At 42.4% G+C, this 16,191-nt stretch overlaps 1 protein-coding gene across 1 annotated transcript in view; it reads right to left on the bottom strand.

Annotated features, from left to right (window-relative positions):
• Window positions 1–16,191, bottom strand: part of LOC102456945 (macrophage mannose receptor 1) — a 50,826-nt gene that overhangs the window by 18,917 nt on the left and 15,718 nt on the right. Inside the window, exons 11-21 of the mRNA XM_075922477.1 lie at window positions 14,875–15,023; window positions 11,626–11,828; window positions 11,146–11,273; window positions 9,462–9,549; window positions 7,518–7,662; window positions 7,301–7,339; window positions 7,026–7,189; window positions 4,261–4,328; window positions 3,415–3,515; window positions 2,452–2,585; window positions 2,199–2,313 (exon numbers count right to left, since the gene is read on the bottom strand). Of these exons, the coding sequence (XP_075778592.1) occupies window positions 2,199–2,313; window positions 2,452–2,585; window positions 3,415–3,515; window positions 4,261–4,328; window positions 7,026–7,189; window positions 7,301–7,339; window positions 7,518–7,662; window positions 9,462–9,549; window positions 11,146–11,273; window positions 11,626–11,828; window positions 14,875–15,023 (1,334 nt within the window). The remainder of the gene's footprint in view (window positions 1–2,198; window positions 2,314–2,451; window positions 2,586–3,414; window positions 3,516–4,260; window positions 4,329–7,025; window positions 7,190–7,300; window positions 7,340–7,517; window positions 7,663–9,461; window positions 9,550–11,145; window positions 11,274–11,625; window positions 11,829–14,874; window positions 15,024–16,191) is intronic.

Below are 16,191 nucleotides of genomic sequence, written 5' to 3'. Positions count from 1 at the left end.
CCCAGCCCTCCGCCTCTTCCCGGGACCAGGCTGGCGGCTCCAAGGGAGCCTGCCCGGCTCTGCAAGAGGCGGGCGCCCACCTGGTCTAGTACGGACATTGTGGACCACATCCATGACCTCCACACTAGGCACAGGAACGTGGCCGTCTAGGGCAGGATAGCTGCCAGCCTGGCCACCTAGGAGCAGGTTTGCAAGAAAATCAGGGTGGTCCAGTGAGATCCCCGACCCTGAGCCCTGAGCTTAGAATGTCTGTACTGGGTCAGACCAAAGGTCCATCTAGCCCAGTAGCCTGTCTGCCGACAGTGGCCAACACTAGGGACCCTGGAGGGGATGGACCGAAACAATGACCAAGCCATTTGTCTCGTGCCATCCATCTCCAGCCTTCCACAAACAGAGGCCAGGGACACCATTTCTACCTCCTGGCTAATAGCACTCCATGGATCCAGGCTCCATGAATTTATCTAACTTCTCTTTAAACTCTGTTATAGTTCTAGCCTTCACAGCCTACTGCAGCAAGGAGTTCTACAGGTTGACTATTTGCTTTGTGAAGAAGAACTTTCTTTTATTAGTTGAAGCCTGCTACCCATTCATTTCATTTGGTGTCCTCTAGTCCTTCTATTATGGGAACTAATGAAGAACTTTTCTTTATGCACCCTCTCCACACCACTCATGCTTTTATAGACCTCTATCATATCCCCCCTCAATCTCCTCTTTTCTAAGCTGAAAAGTCCCAGTCTCTTTAGCCTCTCTTCATATGGGACCTGTTCCAAACCCCTGATCATTTTAGTTGCCCTCCCCTCTCCCACCCTCTCTCTTCCCCTCTCCCACCTCCTTTTCCCAGTTTCCCCGAGTTTTGTTCAATAAAGAGAGTTTCTATTTTTGAACACACGTGTCCTTTATTTTGTACATCAGGAAGCGGGGCTAGGGAGGGGTAAGTGGAAGGAGGTGAGGGAGGAATGGGATACGAGCCCCCAATGGGGAGGACTGGGGTGGCTCTGTGGGCTCCTCGGGGTGGAAGCTCTCCTGCAGCGCCCCGATAGACACCCCCCGGATGGCAGCCTGCGGCAAGTGCAGCCGGGCTGATGGTCGAGTGCAGTGATGTGCCAAGTGTGGGCACTCAGGGCACTCCAAGCTAGGACTGCTTGCAAGCGGGGAGAACTGAGAACTGAGAACTGTCTGTCCGGGGTGGGGGTCGGGTGCCTTTAAGCACAGCCCTCGGCTAGCCTGAGACAGCAGCTCCACGCTCTAAGTCCTAATCTGATGCCCTGCCGGCACTGCTTCTGGCCATCCTTAACTTAGGTTCAGGGTCCACTCAATGTGGACATGCTAGTTCGAATTAGCAAAATGCTAATTCGAACTAGTTTTTAGGTCTAGATGGACTAGTTCAAATTAGCTTAGTTCGAATTAACTAATTCAAATTAAGTTAGTTCGAATTAGTGCTGTAGTATAGACATACCCTTGCTTAGGTAGGTGTAACTTATGTTACTAGGTGGGGAAGGGGTTTGCTTATTCACACCTCTGAATGAAATACAATATATCAATATAAGTGGCAGTGGCAATATAGCCTAAGTTTAGTTTCAGTTAATTTACCTGCCTTTTTTTTACTAGTCTACCACTAGACTAAACCACATCCCATTTGGTGTGGTATGAGAATATGGGGTAAGCTTGGCAGGTATAATGAAGGACTTTTAGGTGTTAACAAAACATATATTTCTTAGAGTATGTCTAGACTACAGTGCTGTTCTGGGATACTGGAGGAATCCTGGAAAGGCTTTGCCATGTCCAAGGAATGCATCTGCTTTTCCAAAAAAAGTTTTGGAAAAGCAGACGTGTTTTTTTGGCATCCCTGTAAACATCGTTTTATGAGGAAGCAGGGATGTTCTGAAAGGGTTTTTTTTCCTGACATTTGGCCGTGTATAGATGGGCCAAATGTCAGAAAAGCCTCTTTTGGAAGAAAAGCAGAAAATTATATGCAAATTGCATTTCGCAATTTGCGTGCCTTTTTCCGACTTTTCTTTGTAGTGTAGACACAGCCTTAGAAGGAAGGTTCATTAACAGTTTCACCAGGAGAATAACAGGAAGAGATAATATAATGCACACACCTCTTTTCTGCTATTCTTTTCTTTGCTGGAATTGATTGCTATCCCATCTAATCCCTAATGGATCTTTTTATTGAAAAATGGATCTATTTACTGTACCTTGCACTTTTTCATCAGGTATGCTAGCCAGGTTTCCACCAAACTTTACACAAGTTCTACGAGCAGGAATCCACATTACTCTATCTTCATTTCTAGAGCCAAAAACTTTGTAACACTGGAGGGGAAAGTCAGATATTTACTTAATAAGTAAAGAAAACAGAAACTAACTGAACTGTGTATACTATAATACATATTGTCCAAGTTCTGTATTTCCCTTGTTCTTATAATCAATGCAATACGTTTGGTATCATACCTTATTTTTAAATAAATGCCATGTTTCAGGACACCCTCCGAGAGGAGCAGGTGCAACTGTTGAGTTTATAGTATTACCATGCCTTTCACAGATAAAGGCATTTGAATGGCCACAGTTGACATCATTCCATAAACCTGAAAGCAGTTTAAATATAGAAAATAAGCCATTGGATGAGCTTGACATTTCTGGTGAAAATCTATCACCTCCCCATCTTTTTATTTCCTCTGGGAATGCCACTGACCATGTGGCAAGCCAACTGTCACAAGTTTCTGTCCTTGGAAAGTTTATAAACAACATCCCACCTGCTCAGCTTGCAAAAAGGCTTTGCGAGCCTGCCAGTTCTTGGGTAGTGCTCAATATAGGTGTCGGGACTCCAGTGTAAGTGAGAACAGAGGTTATGTGGGGAAGATGTACAGAAAGCAATTATTGTACTGTCATCTAGTATTCTGAGACAGTTTCAATTTTGGGAGCTACCATTTCCCGATTTTCAAGAGCTCAAATTAAAAGAGAGGCTGTGTATGACTTTGTCTGAGATAAAAACAGGATTTAACACAAACCTCAACATGCATATTATGCACTTACCTATGTTTTCCATTCTTTGGCTAGACTAACTCTGGTTATCAAAAGGGGGTGAAAACCTGGCTTCTATTAAGTCAATGGTATAAATTCCATCAGCTTCTGTGGGAGCAGGATTTCACCCTTGTTATCTGCAGAGCAATAATATTTTTGAAAGTGGACTGGATTCCCCTGCTTGCCCAGTTCCATTCAGCACATTTTAGATTACGCTTTTGCCCAACATTGTATTTGCCTTGGGTGGGATATCATCTCCAAGACTGAGGATCTTTTCTTATAAGTACATTATTTTTCTCCAATATGGGAGTCCAATTAAAAAACATATGGAGAAAAGATATAGCCAGAGAAACATGTATACACACACACGTCAAAAAGTTGTATATAGCTCACCAAAATTTGTATGCATGGCCACACAATTTTCTTCAGCATTCGCATAGTTTGGCTCATTCTTTGCCCAAGCTACATAGTGCACTGGGCTTCCATCCATCCAACTGAAAAACCAACACAATTACTGGCAAAACCATTTTCACAAAAGACGCTATGTAAACCCATTTGTTTTATTGCAGAAATAATTTGATAGGAATGCCGCAAGTGTACAAGTACATTCACTGCTTTCCATGTGTGACTTTGAGCTCAACGTCCATTAGGTTTAAACATAACTAAAGCCTTGAGCTTAAGCTCTTAAGCTCAGGAATTCTATATGCATTTTATTTTGCATGGCAATTATCTCTGTATTCATAGCATTTACGTTCCAATTAAAAAACCTCCTTCATTAAGATGTAATTTGTTTAAACCATAATTAAATTCGAAGTAAGGGGTTTATTTTGGAATTGCCTTTCTCTGCTGCGTGTAGATGTGGGCAGTTCTTCTGGGCTAGTCAATTTCCAAAATGGCGACTGCCCGGGAACATGCTAATGAAGCTCGAGATATTTAAATCCCGCGCTTCATTTGCAATTTCAGTCGCCCTTATTAGCCTCCCTAGTTCGAACTAGGGGGCTAGTATAGACATACCCTGAAAGTGTTCTAACTTAAATACATCTCAGCCAGGGAGCTTAATTGCACACAGAAGCAATCATGGTTGCTGGAGACTAAAACCAGTGCAACAGGTGGCCAGGATATAAGAGGATATATTGACAGTGAGTGTGCACCATACTGAGCCCTTTTATGAATCAATGCACTAAATATGAGATGTTAAATACTCCGTGGAATAAAATTAGATATTGCTTGCTTACTTACATAAACTGTTGATCAACACTCAGAATTAAACCAATGAAATATGACTCCTTTTTGCCGTTTCTTAAAATCTGAACACAAAGATTTGATTTTAATTTAATACTGCCATGTATATTACAAAGCTCTTTGATCTAAAAGGTAGATTCTTTTAAATATTATTTGCATTGAAATAATCTAGTGGACAGTGTGTACAGCTGACAAGACTGAGACTCTGGAAATATGGATCACATCTGCAAGAATATAAACTTTTGCCTCATTCTCCCAAATGCATTCCAGCTAGTTCTGGCTGCCATACTGCTGTAATCAAAACACTAGGAATTTTATGCTAACCAGCCTGGAAAAAACATATTCTCAATTTTAAGAGAAGGTGGGTACTGTATCTAGCACTGGGTAGTATTTCCCAGGAAGGAGCTTGTTTTCTTGGAGAGACTGAGACCAAGGCTAAGCATTCCTTCCTTAATTTTAGGAAGAATCTAATTTATTTAAGTTAAGAGTGAAAAAGAACCTAAATGTTTTATTTTAGACCAATCCATTAATTAATGGGGCCTCAAAATCTCCCTTCTCTGCTTTCTCCACACCAAAAGCACCAGCCCAATGCAGTGATTTTTTATTGGAGTAGAGACTTTATGATTTTAGCAGCTCTGTTAGTTCCCACATTTGCAGTGGTTTAAAAGTTTCAAGGGTCTAACTGTGCAACATCTGACTCAAGGACAACACCCACTGGATTCCGAGGAGTATAATGACTGAGACTAGGTATAGTTGACTTTTGAGCCTAATAAATGGAGTAGCACCATGCTCTGTTAGGGTATGTCTACACTACAACGTTAATTCGAACTAACGGATTTAGACTAAAAAACTAGTTCGAATTAGCGTTTTGCTAATTCAAACTAGCATGTCCACATTAAGTGGACCCTGAACCGGGCTTAAGGATGGCTGGAAGCAGTGCCGGCAGGGCATCAGAGGAGGACTTAGAGCGTGGAGATGCTGTCTCAGGCTAGCCGAGGGCTGTGCTTAAAGGGTCCCGACCCCCACCCCGGACAGACAGTTCTCAGGGGTTCCCCGCTTGCAAAGCAGTCCTGGCTTGGAATGCCCGGAGTACCCACACTGGGCACATCACAGCACTCGGCCATCAGACTGGCTGCACTTGCCGCAGGCTGCCATCTGGGGAGAGGGGACAATCGGGGGGCTGCAGGAGAGGTTCCACCCCCAGAAGCCCACAGAAACAGCCCAGTCCTCCCCATCGGGGGTGTGTACCCCATTCCTCCCTCACCTCCTTCCACTTACCCTTCCCAAGCCCCTTTTCTTGATGTACAAAATAAAGGACAATTGTGTTCAAAAATGGAATCTGTCTTTATTGAACAAAACTGGGGGAGACTGGGAAAAGGAGGTGGGAGAGGGGAAGAGAGAGGCTGGGAGAGGGGAGGGCAACTAACATGATCAGGGGTATATGAAGAGAGGCTAAAGAGACTGGGACTTCTCAGCTTAGAAAAGAGGAGACGGAGGGGGGACAGGATAGCGGTCTCTAAAAGCATGAGTTGGGTGGAAAGGTTGCATACAGAAAAGTTCTTCATTAGTTCTCATAAAGAAGGACTAGAGGACACCAAAGGAAAGGAATGGGTAGCAGGCTTCAAACTAGTAACAGAAAGTTGTTCTTCACAAAGCACAGAGTCAACCTGTGTAACTCCTTGCTGCAGGAGGCTGTGAAGGCTAGAACTAGAACAGAGTTTAAAGGGAAGTGAGATCAAGTCATGGAGGTTGGGTCCATGGAGTGGTATTAGCCAGGGGGTAGGAGTGGTGTCCCTGCCCAAGGTTTGTGGAAGGCTGGAGAGGGATGGCACGAGACAAATGGCTTGGTCACTGTCTTCGGTAAATCCCCTCCAGAGTCCCTAGGGTTGGCCGCTGTCGGCAGACAGGCTACTGGGCTAGATGGACCTGTGGTCTGACCCAGGACGGCCATTGTAAGCTCAGGGCTCAGGGTCGGGGGTCTCAGTGGACCCCCTTGATTTTCATGCACACCTGCTCCTGGGTGGCCAGGCTGGCAGCTATCCTGCCCTAGATGGCCACTTTCCTGTGCTTAGTGCGGAGCTCATGGATGAGGTCCACAATGTCCGCACTAGACCAGGCGGGCACCCGCCTCTTGTGGCCCCAGGCAGGCTCCTGGGAGCCGCCAGCCTGGTCCCGGGAAGAGGCGGAGGGCTGGGTGGCAGCGGGTGGCTGGCTCGAGCCGTGCCAGGTGCAGGGTGCTGAGCACCGTAGCCAAACCGTGCCCCTTTAAGGGCTCCGGGGCAGGGAGGGGGGCAGAAAAGTTTCCCTGGTGGTGCCCAGAGTGGCCACCAGGGAAAGCTGGGGAGGGCTAGCCTCCCACTAGTTCGAATTAAGGGTCTACACAGCCCTTAATTCGAACTAGTAAGTTCAAACTAGGCTTAATCCTCGTGGAATGAGGTTTACCTAGTTCGAACTAAGCGCTCCGTTAGTTCGAATTAAATTCGAACTAACAGAGCGCTAGTGTAGCGCCTATGAAAGTTAGTTCGAACTAACATCTGTTAGTTCGAACTAACTTTGTAGTGTAGACATACCCATGGCTACTATTTTAAACATTTAATTTTCTTTTATGAAGCTGCTTTATATATGTCTGTTTCCAATTAATTTTCAAATCTATTACAGATCATGCAGTGAAGAAATGAAGTAAAATGCACATTCTTATGTATTTCATAAGCATTATGTAGCAGAGTGTATATGCTAAATTAAATAATAAAATGTTTGCTTACATATTTCCATAGAAACTTTCTTTCACTATTGCTCTCAATTACAACAAGGTCTCCAAAATTCTTCTTGCAGAACTCTCTAGCTTTTTCTAAAGGGAAACTTTCGGCACTGAAAAAATACTGCTTGTCCCCATATACAATCCACCCATCTTCAGTCACTTCATACACTGCAAGGTAAATAAGGAAAGCACATGTTCTGTTCCTGGTGTTCATTAAGTTATGCAACATTTCTTATAGATCACTATTCTCCAGGTAAGAGAAAATAGACAAGAGCTTACTGGCAGAAGAGCTTGTTTGTTCTGGTTTCAATGGTGTACCTGTAAAGGAAAGGATAAATTAATTTCTTATATTTATATGTGTGTTCATGATATTAAAGGATTTTTTCATTCAGCAAAATATATCTCAAGGCTTCAAGTTTAAAGAAACCATTAATTAGTTCAGCTATCTGGTCATTTTTTTTGTTTAATATTCTGATATAAATGGAACTTAACCTACCTTTCTCTATTTGACAAATCCAATCATTAAAATGTTCACAGTGGGTGTTAATCCAATTCATGGAAAACTCTTCATTGACTGTTCCACAGTGTTCATTTCCATGCTCATCACTAGGTTCAGCATTATACCAATTTGTGTATCTCATCTATAACAGAAACATACTTCTGGTTAATTTTCTTAAAGAGGGACAAAAATTATGCTCTGCACCAGCAAGCAAAGAGAGAACACACAGGTTTAATTTCAAGCAAGCTCTTGTTCTTTTGCCAACACCAGATGGAGATGTTATAAGAGCACCATATTTAGCCTTTGTAAGAAGAGATATCTGAGGGTATGTCTACACTACAGCACTAATTCGAACTAACTTAATTCGAATTAGTTAATTTGAACTAAGCTAATTCGAACTAACGCATCTAGACCTAAAAACTAGTTCGAATTAGCGTTTTGCTAATTCGAACTAGCATGTCCACATTGAGTGGACCCTGAACCGAGGTTAAGGATGGCCGGAAGCAGTGCCGGCAGGGCATCAGATTAGGATTTAGAGCGTGGAGATGCTGTCTCAGGCTAGCCGAGGGCTGTGCTTAAAGGGTCCCGAACTCCACCCCAGACACACAGTTCTCAGGGGTTCCCTGCTCGCTTGTCTAACTTGATGAGGGACAGCAAAGCAGTCCTCTCTTGGAGTGCCCTGAATGCCCACACTCGGCACATCACAGCACTCGGCCATCAGCCCAGCTGCACTTGACGCAGGCTGCCATCCGTGGGGGGTGTCAATCGGGGGGCTGCAGGAGAGGAGCCCACAGAGCCACCCCAGTCCTCCCCATCGGGGGCTCATACCCCATTCCTCCCTCACCTCCGGGGTTGCTCGTGTTGGCCGCTGTCGGCAGACAGGCTACTGGGCTAGATGGACCTTTGGTCTGACCCAGTACGGCTGTTCTAAGCTCAGGGCTCAGGGTCGGGGGTCTCACTGGACCCCCTTGATTTTCATGCACACCTGCTCCTGGGTGGCCAGGCTGGCAGCTATCCTGCCCTAGACGGCCACTTTCCTGTGCCTAGTGCAGAGCTCGTGGATGAGGTCCACAATGTCTGCACTAGACCAGGCGGGCACCCGCCTCTTGTGGCCCCGGGCAGGCTCCTGGGAGCCGCCAGCCTGGTCCCGGGAAGAGGCGGAGGGCTGGGTGGCAGCAGGTGGCCGGCTCGAGCCGTGCCAGGTGCAGGGTCTGCTGGCTGGGTGCTGGCAGGCTTGCACCTGGCACGAGCACCGTAGCCAGACCGTGCCCCTTTAAGGGCTCCGGGGCTGGGAGGGGGCAGAAAAGTTTCCCTGGTGGTGCCCAGAGTGGCCACCAGGGAAAGTTGGGGAGGGCTAGCCTCCCACTAGTTCGAATTAAGTGGCTACACAGCCCTTAATTCGAACTAGTTAATTCGAACTAGGCGTTAGTCCTCGCGGAATTACGTTTACCTAGTTCGAATTAAGCGCTCCGCTAGTTCAAATTAAGTTCGAACTATCGGTTTGCCTGTGTAGCGCCTATCAAAGTTAATTCGAACTAACGACTGTTAGTTCGAATTAACTTTGTAGTGTAGACATACCCAATAGAGTTAAAATTAAGTGAATTATATTATATAGTTTCATGCAGTAACAAAATACATATGGGAGAGACTGTATTATATCTTCGTCGCAATAAGATAATTAAGTCCAAGCTAGTAGTCAGTGCCTTTCAATAGTCCCTACGAACATGTATCTTGATGGCAAAACCTCAAAGACTGATGGGCCCTGTGGGAATCCAGAACACTCTGAGGGGATTGTTGTCCAGTCATTTCACTAGTGAGCTTTTGACCTACTAGAAGATTCTAGTCATCTGAAATACAGGTCCATTACTGAACTGGCCCCAGTCACTCCAAGGATGTTGATATGAGAAAGACAGCTATACAGTTAAAAACTAAATCACTCACTGGAGAGTCATTGCTCCAGCGAAAGCCCTCATCAGGATCCAGGCAAATTAAACCAATCCAGAAAGGACGAAAAGACAGTCCTTTGTCCCTAAAATGTATGATGGAAATAGAACAGTATGTAAATGTAACAGGGCATCATTATACACAGTCAGTTCTAGTACTTACCACAGAGAAGTACATTTGAAAGCTCTCTATACAAATCTCTCTTTTGTCTGCTGGAGGCTTAAAGGACTATTCAGAACTTTAAACCTAATAATTTAAATTAATTGTGAAAGGATCAGAAGATAAATATTCTGCAGAAGTACATGGCAGTGAAGTGTTGACCTCTGTATAGGAGAGGTCTTCACTGAATTAATTGTTGGCAACTAACTTCAGTGGAGATTTTCAAAACCAGACAGTTGCAGTTATGTGTCTAACTTTCATAATCATCAGAGCAATGCAAAGTATTGTGTGACAAATGTATTGTGTGACAAATGATAATTTAAAAGTTGCTAAATTGTTGTTTTTTTTTGGTGTTTCATTGTTGCCTTCTTTTAGGAAAAGTGTCCACGCAGATGATAAAATGATTAATGGTTTAGGATACCTCAGTGTTAGGAAAGATTAAAATATGGACATGTTTATCCTTGAGAAAATAAGACTGAGGGAGAAGCTGGTAACAGTCTGCAAATATCTTAAGTGCCATTATAAGGAGCTTGGGAATCAAATTATTCTCTATATCCACTAAAGTTAGGACAAGAAATAATTGGCTTAATCTGAAGCAAAGGACATTTAGGTTAGATGTAAGGGAAAACATTCTAAATATGTTTGTTAAGTACTCGTATAGATGGGCAAAACAGTTGTGAAATCACAGTTACTGGAGGTTTTTAAGAACAGGCTAACTGAGGGGATTGGTACACCTATCCCTGGGGGTCCACAGAGGTCTTCCAGGGAATACATCAATTCCTCTAGATATTTGCCTAACTTAACAGAAATCGACATAAAAAGCCATAGTAATATCAGTACAAATGAAAATTTTATTTAGACACTCACTTGTTTATACAGGTCTGTTAGCTATATACTGAAATGTAAGTATAATATTTATATTCCTTTATTTATATTGATTTATTTTATAATTAAATAATACAAATGAGAAAGTAAGTAATTTTTCAGTAATAGTTTGCTGACACACATTTTTATTTTTAGGTCCAATTTTATAAGCAAGTTGTTTTAAAGTGAAGTGAAACTTGTGGCATACAAGACAAATCAAATGCTTAAAAAGGGCATAACAGTCTGGACCCCTAGTCTAGGCCTCTAGATAGATACTTTGGTCTGGTCTCAATAAGGGAAAATGGATGATCTCTTGTGATCTCTTTCTGTCCAATATTTTGATGAAATGTAAGTGGAAATTAGTTCTAAATGGAAACATCCATTCTTTTTTCCCCATTATTCTTAAGTTTTTTGTACAATATAAACCAATTTTAGAAACTCTCAAACCACACTTAGAAATTAGTACATGAAAATTCTATTTAACTTGTAAAGTTTTTGTATTGACTCAACACTTTTTCTAATACACCTGATTATACATATTCATAGATTTTCAACTGACTATCTCAGGAAGGATCCAAGAGAATTTTTAGATTTCTATACAACATGTTATATGTCAATATTGTTACACTGAAAGATGAATTTCAATGCCTATACTTACATTATTGAACGCTGTATCACTTCTTCTTCTTCTTCACTAGTGATGGCAGCCAGATCGCCTCCTATTGCTCTACAAAAATCTCGAGCTTCAAGCCATGGTTTCTTTTTGTTTCCTTCTCTTACAAAAAGCTAATGATATATTTTACAATTAAACACTGTGCCTTATGCTCTTTCCATTATAAAAAACCTCCCATTTTATCTATTTTCCTCTATGACAATTTAAGACAATATGAGAAATCAAATAGCTAATCTTACATAAAAGTAAACGTATTTAACATGGAATACAGAAATCCCTCTTCAGATTATAATCTGCAATTTCATTGATAATTGACAGTTGACTCAAGACCCATAAATTGTCTATACACTAGCTTGTTACATTTGCACAATAGTCTGGGTATCTCTCAAGTTTAAACTTTCTTTGTATCTGTCTGCATGTATTATTATATGCAATGCACTATTCCTTTGGACATTTAATACTTACTTTGAAACATGAACTGATGTTATTGTTTGAATGCCAACCTGTAGGGCATTTAGAATCAGACATTTTTTCTGGAATAGGATGCTGTAGGGTCGTTCCGTCAACTGGTTGTTTGCAGAGAAATTTTGCCTTTTCTTCACACTCCTGAACATGCCATAATCCAGCTTCACTTCCGGTTGTCATTGCCACACATCCTGGCTTTCTCCCTTATATATTTATAATATATAAATAAAATTAAAATGTACAGTTTTTTTTCCTTTTTGCTCCCACTGTAACTTTTGTAACTCATTTTATGTTTTATGAGAGTGAAATCTGTACTAGAGTTGGGTCATGGTTATCTGGCTGCTCAAATAAGGAGTTTTTCAAAGTGAAAACATCTAGGAGTCCTGGGCCACATAGTCGACGGCTGAAGGCCCAGTTGGAGAAAGCAAGTCAACCCCCCCCTTCCACCTGAAGCCACATCCCTTCCCCCAAGACCACACTCTTTCAACAACTCCATCAAACCCAGCTGAAGGCCAGGGCTTCTGTGCCATGGGCCCAGCCCTCCCCGGCCACCAGGGAGCCATGCTACTGCACTGCGGGCCCTGCACTTTCTAGCCTTTAGGAAGCTGGGCTGCTGCAGTTTTAGAAAGGCAATGCCTTACTATGCCTACATTACCTGCCACCCATGCTGGGACACTTTCCAGACTAACAGATTTATTTGAGAATAAGCTTTTATGGGTAAAAAACACTTCATCTGATGCAAGGATCTGACAAAGTGGTTTTTACCTACAGACGCTTATAATAAATCTGTTCATCTTTAAGTTGCCACAGGACTCCTAAGTGTTTTTGAAGATTCAGACTAGCATGGCTATCCCTCTAAGACTTTACAAAGTGAGTAAACTGAAAGGGTGATATCGGAGCTGTCCTGTATCTTAACTCCTTCTCCAAAAATTTTAAATCTCAAATGCACGAGCAACCTTTGGTATCTAAAGGACACTCTGCCTTTGTCTTTTCTGTGACAATGCAAGTAGCTGGAATGATTAAGATCCTACAAATACCATCTGAAATGCTCACATACCCATATACTTATGAGACATTCACATTCATTATTTGGCAGTTTGTGGTCTCAGAATCTGAAAGCCATCTGGAACGATATTCCGTAGAGCACCTCCATAAAGTGGCCAGTTTTGTCAAACTTTGCTATGGTTCTGTTTATCATATTTGATGTATTATTTTAAAAACTCTTAATGCAAGGTATCTAATCCAGTAATAAAGTAAGAGGTAAGCTGAACAAAATGGATGAACAGATAGGAACAAGGAAAGCAGATTCAGAAACCACCTGAGGGCAGCAAACAAACAAAACCCTTGCCTGCAAACTAGCCAACATTCTTTCAGGCAGTTTTCTGCAGTGCTTTTTCCCCCTATTCAATCCACCCTCCTTTCATTTTCTATACAATGTGGTTTTTTATACTTATAAAGTGTGTGAAAGACGAGCTACAAATACCTTTGACCTTATTTACAATATTCAGTCTTGCTGAGTCCCTCACTGAAGATGGATTTGAGAATTGTTAACCACTCTATTCATCACCTCTGCTAAAGACTGAAATTTCACTGGCAGCCTTGTAAACATGGATTCACCCAGCCCATGTAGATCCTGCTGGCTGGCATGCACTAAAAGTTCGCTAGCACACATTAACATGATAACTTTGAAACAGGACTGCACCAACGCATGATAAGAACCATTCAGCACATGCCAGTAAGGTCTACAAAAGCCACTTAGGGTGTATCTAGACTACAGGGTTTTTTCAGAAAAATGGTTGTTTTTCAAAAAAAACTTCACCTGCATCCATGCTGCAATTGCATTCTTTCGAAAGAAAATCTAAAGAATGCAGGGCTTTTTCCAACATTGGTAAACCTCATTCTACGAGGAAGAACGACTGTTCTGAAAGAGCTCTGTCAGAAAAAGGTACGTGTGGATGCAGAAGAGGGAGCTTTTTCGAAAGAAGAGGAAAAAGGAAAAGGCACAGGTGCACTGGTGGCCATTCCGCCTATAGTAATTACAACTTACATGCGAGAGAGCGTACAATGAGTGTGGATGCTGTCTTTCAAAAAAGCAGATCACTTTTTTGTGCTTTTGAAGTATGGATGTTCACTTTCTAAAGAAGATTTTTAAGAAGATCTCTTCCAAAAAAGCTTTTTTCAAAAGAAGCTTTGCAGTCTAGACTATGTCTTAGGCTATGTCTAGCCTGCAAGCCTCTTTCGAAAGATACTTTCGAAAGAGCCTCTTTCGATAGAGAGCGTCTAGACTGTACGCGGAACTTTCGAAAGAGCAAGCCGCTTTTTCGAAAGAAAGCACCCAGTGAGTCTGGATGCTCTCTTTCGAAGAAGCCCTATTTACATTCAAGAACGCCTTCTTTCGAAAGAAGCACTTTCGAAAGAAGGCGTTCTTCCTCGTGAAATGAGGTTTACCGCCGTCGAAAGAAAAGCCGCGTTCTTTCAATTTAATTTCGAAAGAACGCGGCTGCAGTCTAGACGCAGGTGAAGTTTTTTCGGAAAAAGGCTACTTTTCCTGAAAAAACCCCTGAGTCTGGACACAGCCTTAGAGTGCCTCGTATTGCTGTGTGTAACAGGGTGTATTGGTCCTTTAAGAGTATAGGGGATCTAAAAGACCCTGTTCCAGGGACTTGGAATGAACATAGTCTCAGGAAATGTTCTGGTAGTGGAAGGGAGGAAGCAGCCCAGGCAATAAGGAGTTCCTCGTAGGGAGAAATATAGGATACTGTCCGTTTAAGGGCTCAGTAATAAGGAGCCCAGGAATGTAGGATGGAACAGGCTCTCTTCTCTTCCAGCCAGTTAGATTGACTGCCTGGCAAGAGAAGCCAGATCCACAAGGCTGAACTCCAGGGAGAGACAGCTATGAGAAGTGACTCAGTGAACAGCAAGTATTGGCAGAACAAGATCTCTGTGTGGATGGTGCAAGATCCAGAGATAAGTGTGACTTTTCAGTCTGCAGTGATAAGACCTAATGGCCTGAACTGTTTGTGGGCATTAAACCAGCGCTTGGAAATGGGAGGTAAGACTTGTAAGAAAGATTCTGGGGAGTCTATAAGTGCCCTGTAGGGGGAGAACAAGAGGAGGCCATTACAGTGGGCACACTGGCCAAGACGGACTGCTCAGGAAGTTGCAGTGTGCATTAGGATTTACAAACCTGTGAGTGTATTACTGTACCATATAGACAACACCACACAAAGTGCCTATGACAAAGCATACCTGGCATTGCTGGACTCCAGTGAGTGTAGAGAACTGCTTCACCGTCGCTCCACTTGAAAGTCCCTTGTTTCTCTACATCTGAAAGACCGATCCAGAAATATTTTTCAGGCCTCAGCCCAATCAGACTAGTCAGATAGGCTTGCTCATACCTGTCAAGAGAGGAAGTGGCCAACTGAGATCAAACCTGATTTTCTCATAATTTGTTATGTCCTCAAAATACTAGAATTTCAAAAGCTGATCAAGTGCTGCATAGTTATATTTCCTCTCTGCTGTGAGGCACCATACTCTCTCTTTATCTGCATTAACTGTGTTCCAGTCTGCAATGCCCTGCAGCCATTGTATAGCCCTCTTTTCTTTTCTCCGTTCTCCCAATCCCCAGCTCCAGGTTTTCACCTAGACCCTTTCAAACTATGCCCTTTGAGCCCTCTCTTTCATACATAGGATCACCAGTCTCCCTGAGGCAGGTCCTTCATTTGCTTAAAGAGCTCATTCTTTTTTCTGTCTGTCCTCTTTCTGCTTATTTCCCCCCACCTTGTCTTCATTCTCATACCATCATTTCCTGCTGACACCACTCTAAAAGCAGACACTCTCCTAGGCTTCGATTTGCTATAGAGACTTGAATTTGGATTTTTGTTTTGGATCTGAAAAATCCTCCTATTATTGCTCTTTTTCCTAGCACCCCAAACTATTGTAATACATTTACAAAATTTAGTTTCAATAACATTTGTTTTTACATGGAAATGCCTCTCTGAGCTTGTAGTAGGAGTAATTATGCTATACCACTTGTTATATTCTGCTAATGTAACCACCACCAGGTGGATTTGAATCTGGGACCTCTGAAGCAGAGTTTAAGAGCCTCTACCCTCTGAACTAAAAGCCAGCTGGCTCCCAACCCATGCTGTAGAGGTATCTTGGTCTTAACTGTTGCTGCGGTCTAGGTACCACTTGAATTATTCAGTAACCATACTAGGTGTGTAGGTTACACTAGCACTTATAAAGTAGACAAAGCCATGGCATGGGGTGATTGCTGGTAGAACAGAAATGTGATATTTCTAAAACAAACTTTTTTTCTGCCAAATATAGTTCTGACTTTTGTTTCACATATGCATAGTTTTACTTTCTATCTGCCTAGAGAACTGTCAAAAGAGAACATGTCAAAATATAATATTTAGTTTGAAAAGAAGTATTTTCTGAGTAATTTTTCACAATATAGAATATTTTTTGTTTTAATTCAAACTATTTTAAAATATTGATTTATCTATTTTAACACTACAAGCTTTTAGAAAAGTTCTTAAATATTTTGAAAAGTTTTAAGAT

Source organism: Pelodiscus sinensis, chromosome 2, assembly GCF_049634645.1.
Source record: "Pelodiscus sinensis isolate JC-2024 chromosome 2, ASM4963464v1, whole genome shotgun sequence".
Lineage (NCBI taxonomy): Eukaryota > Metazoa > Chordata > Testudines > Trionychidae > Pelodiscus > Pelodiscus sinensis.
The sequence above is the reverse complement of the archived record's forward strand: the minus strand, read 5'-3'. Positions and strand labels throughout refer to the sequence as shown.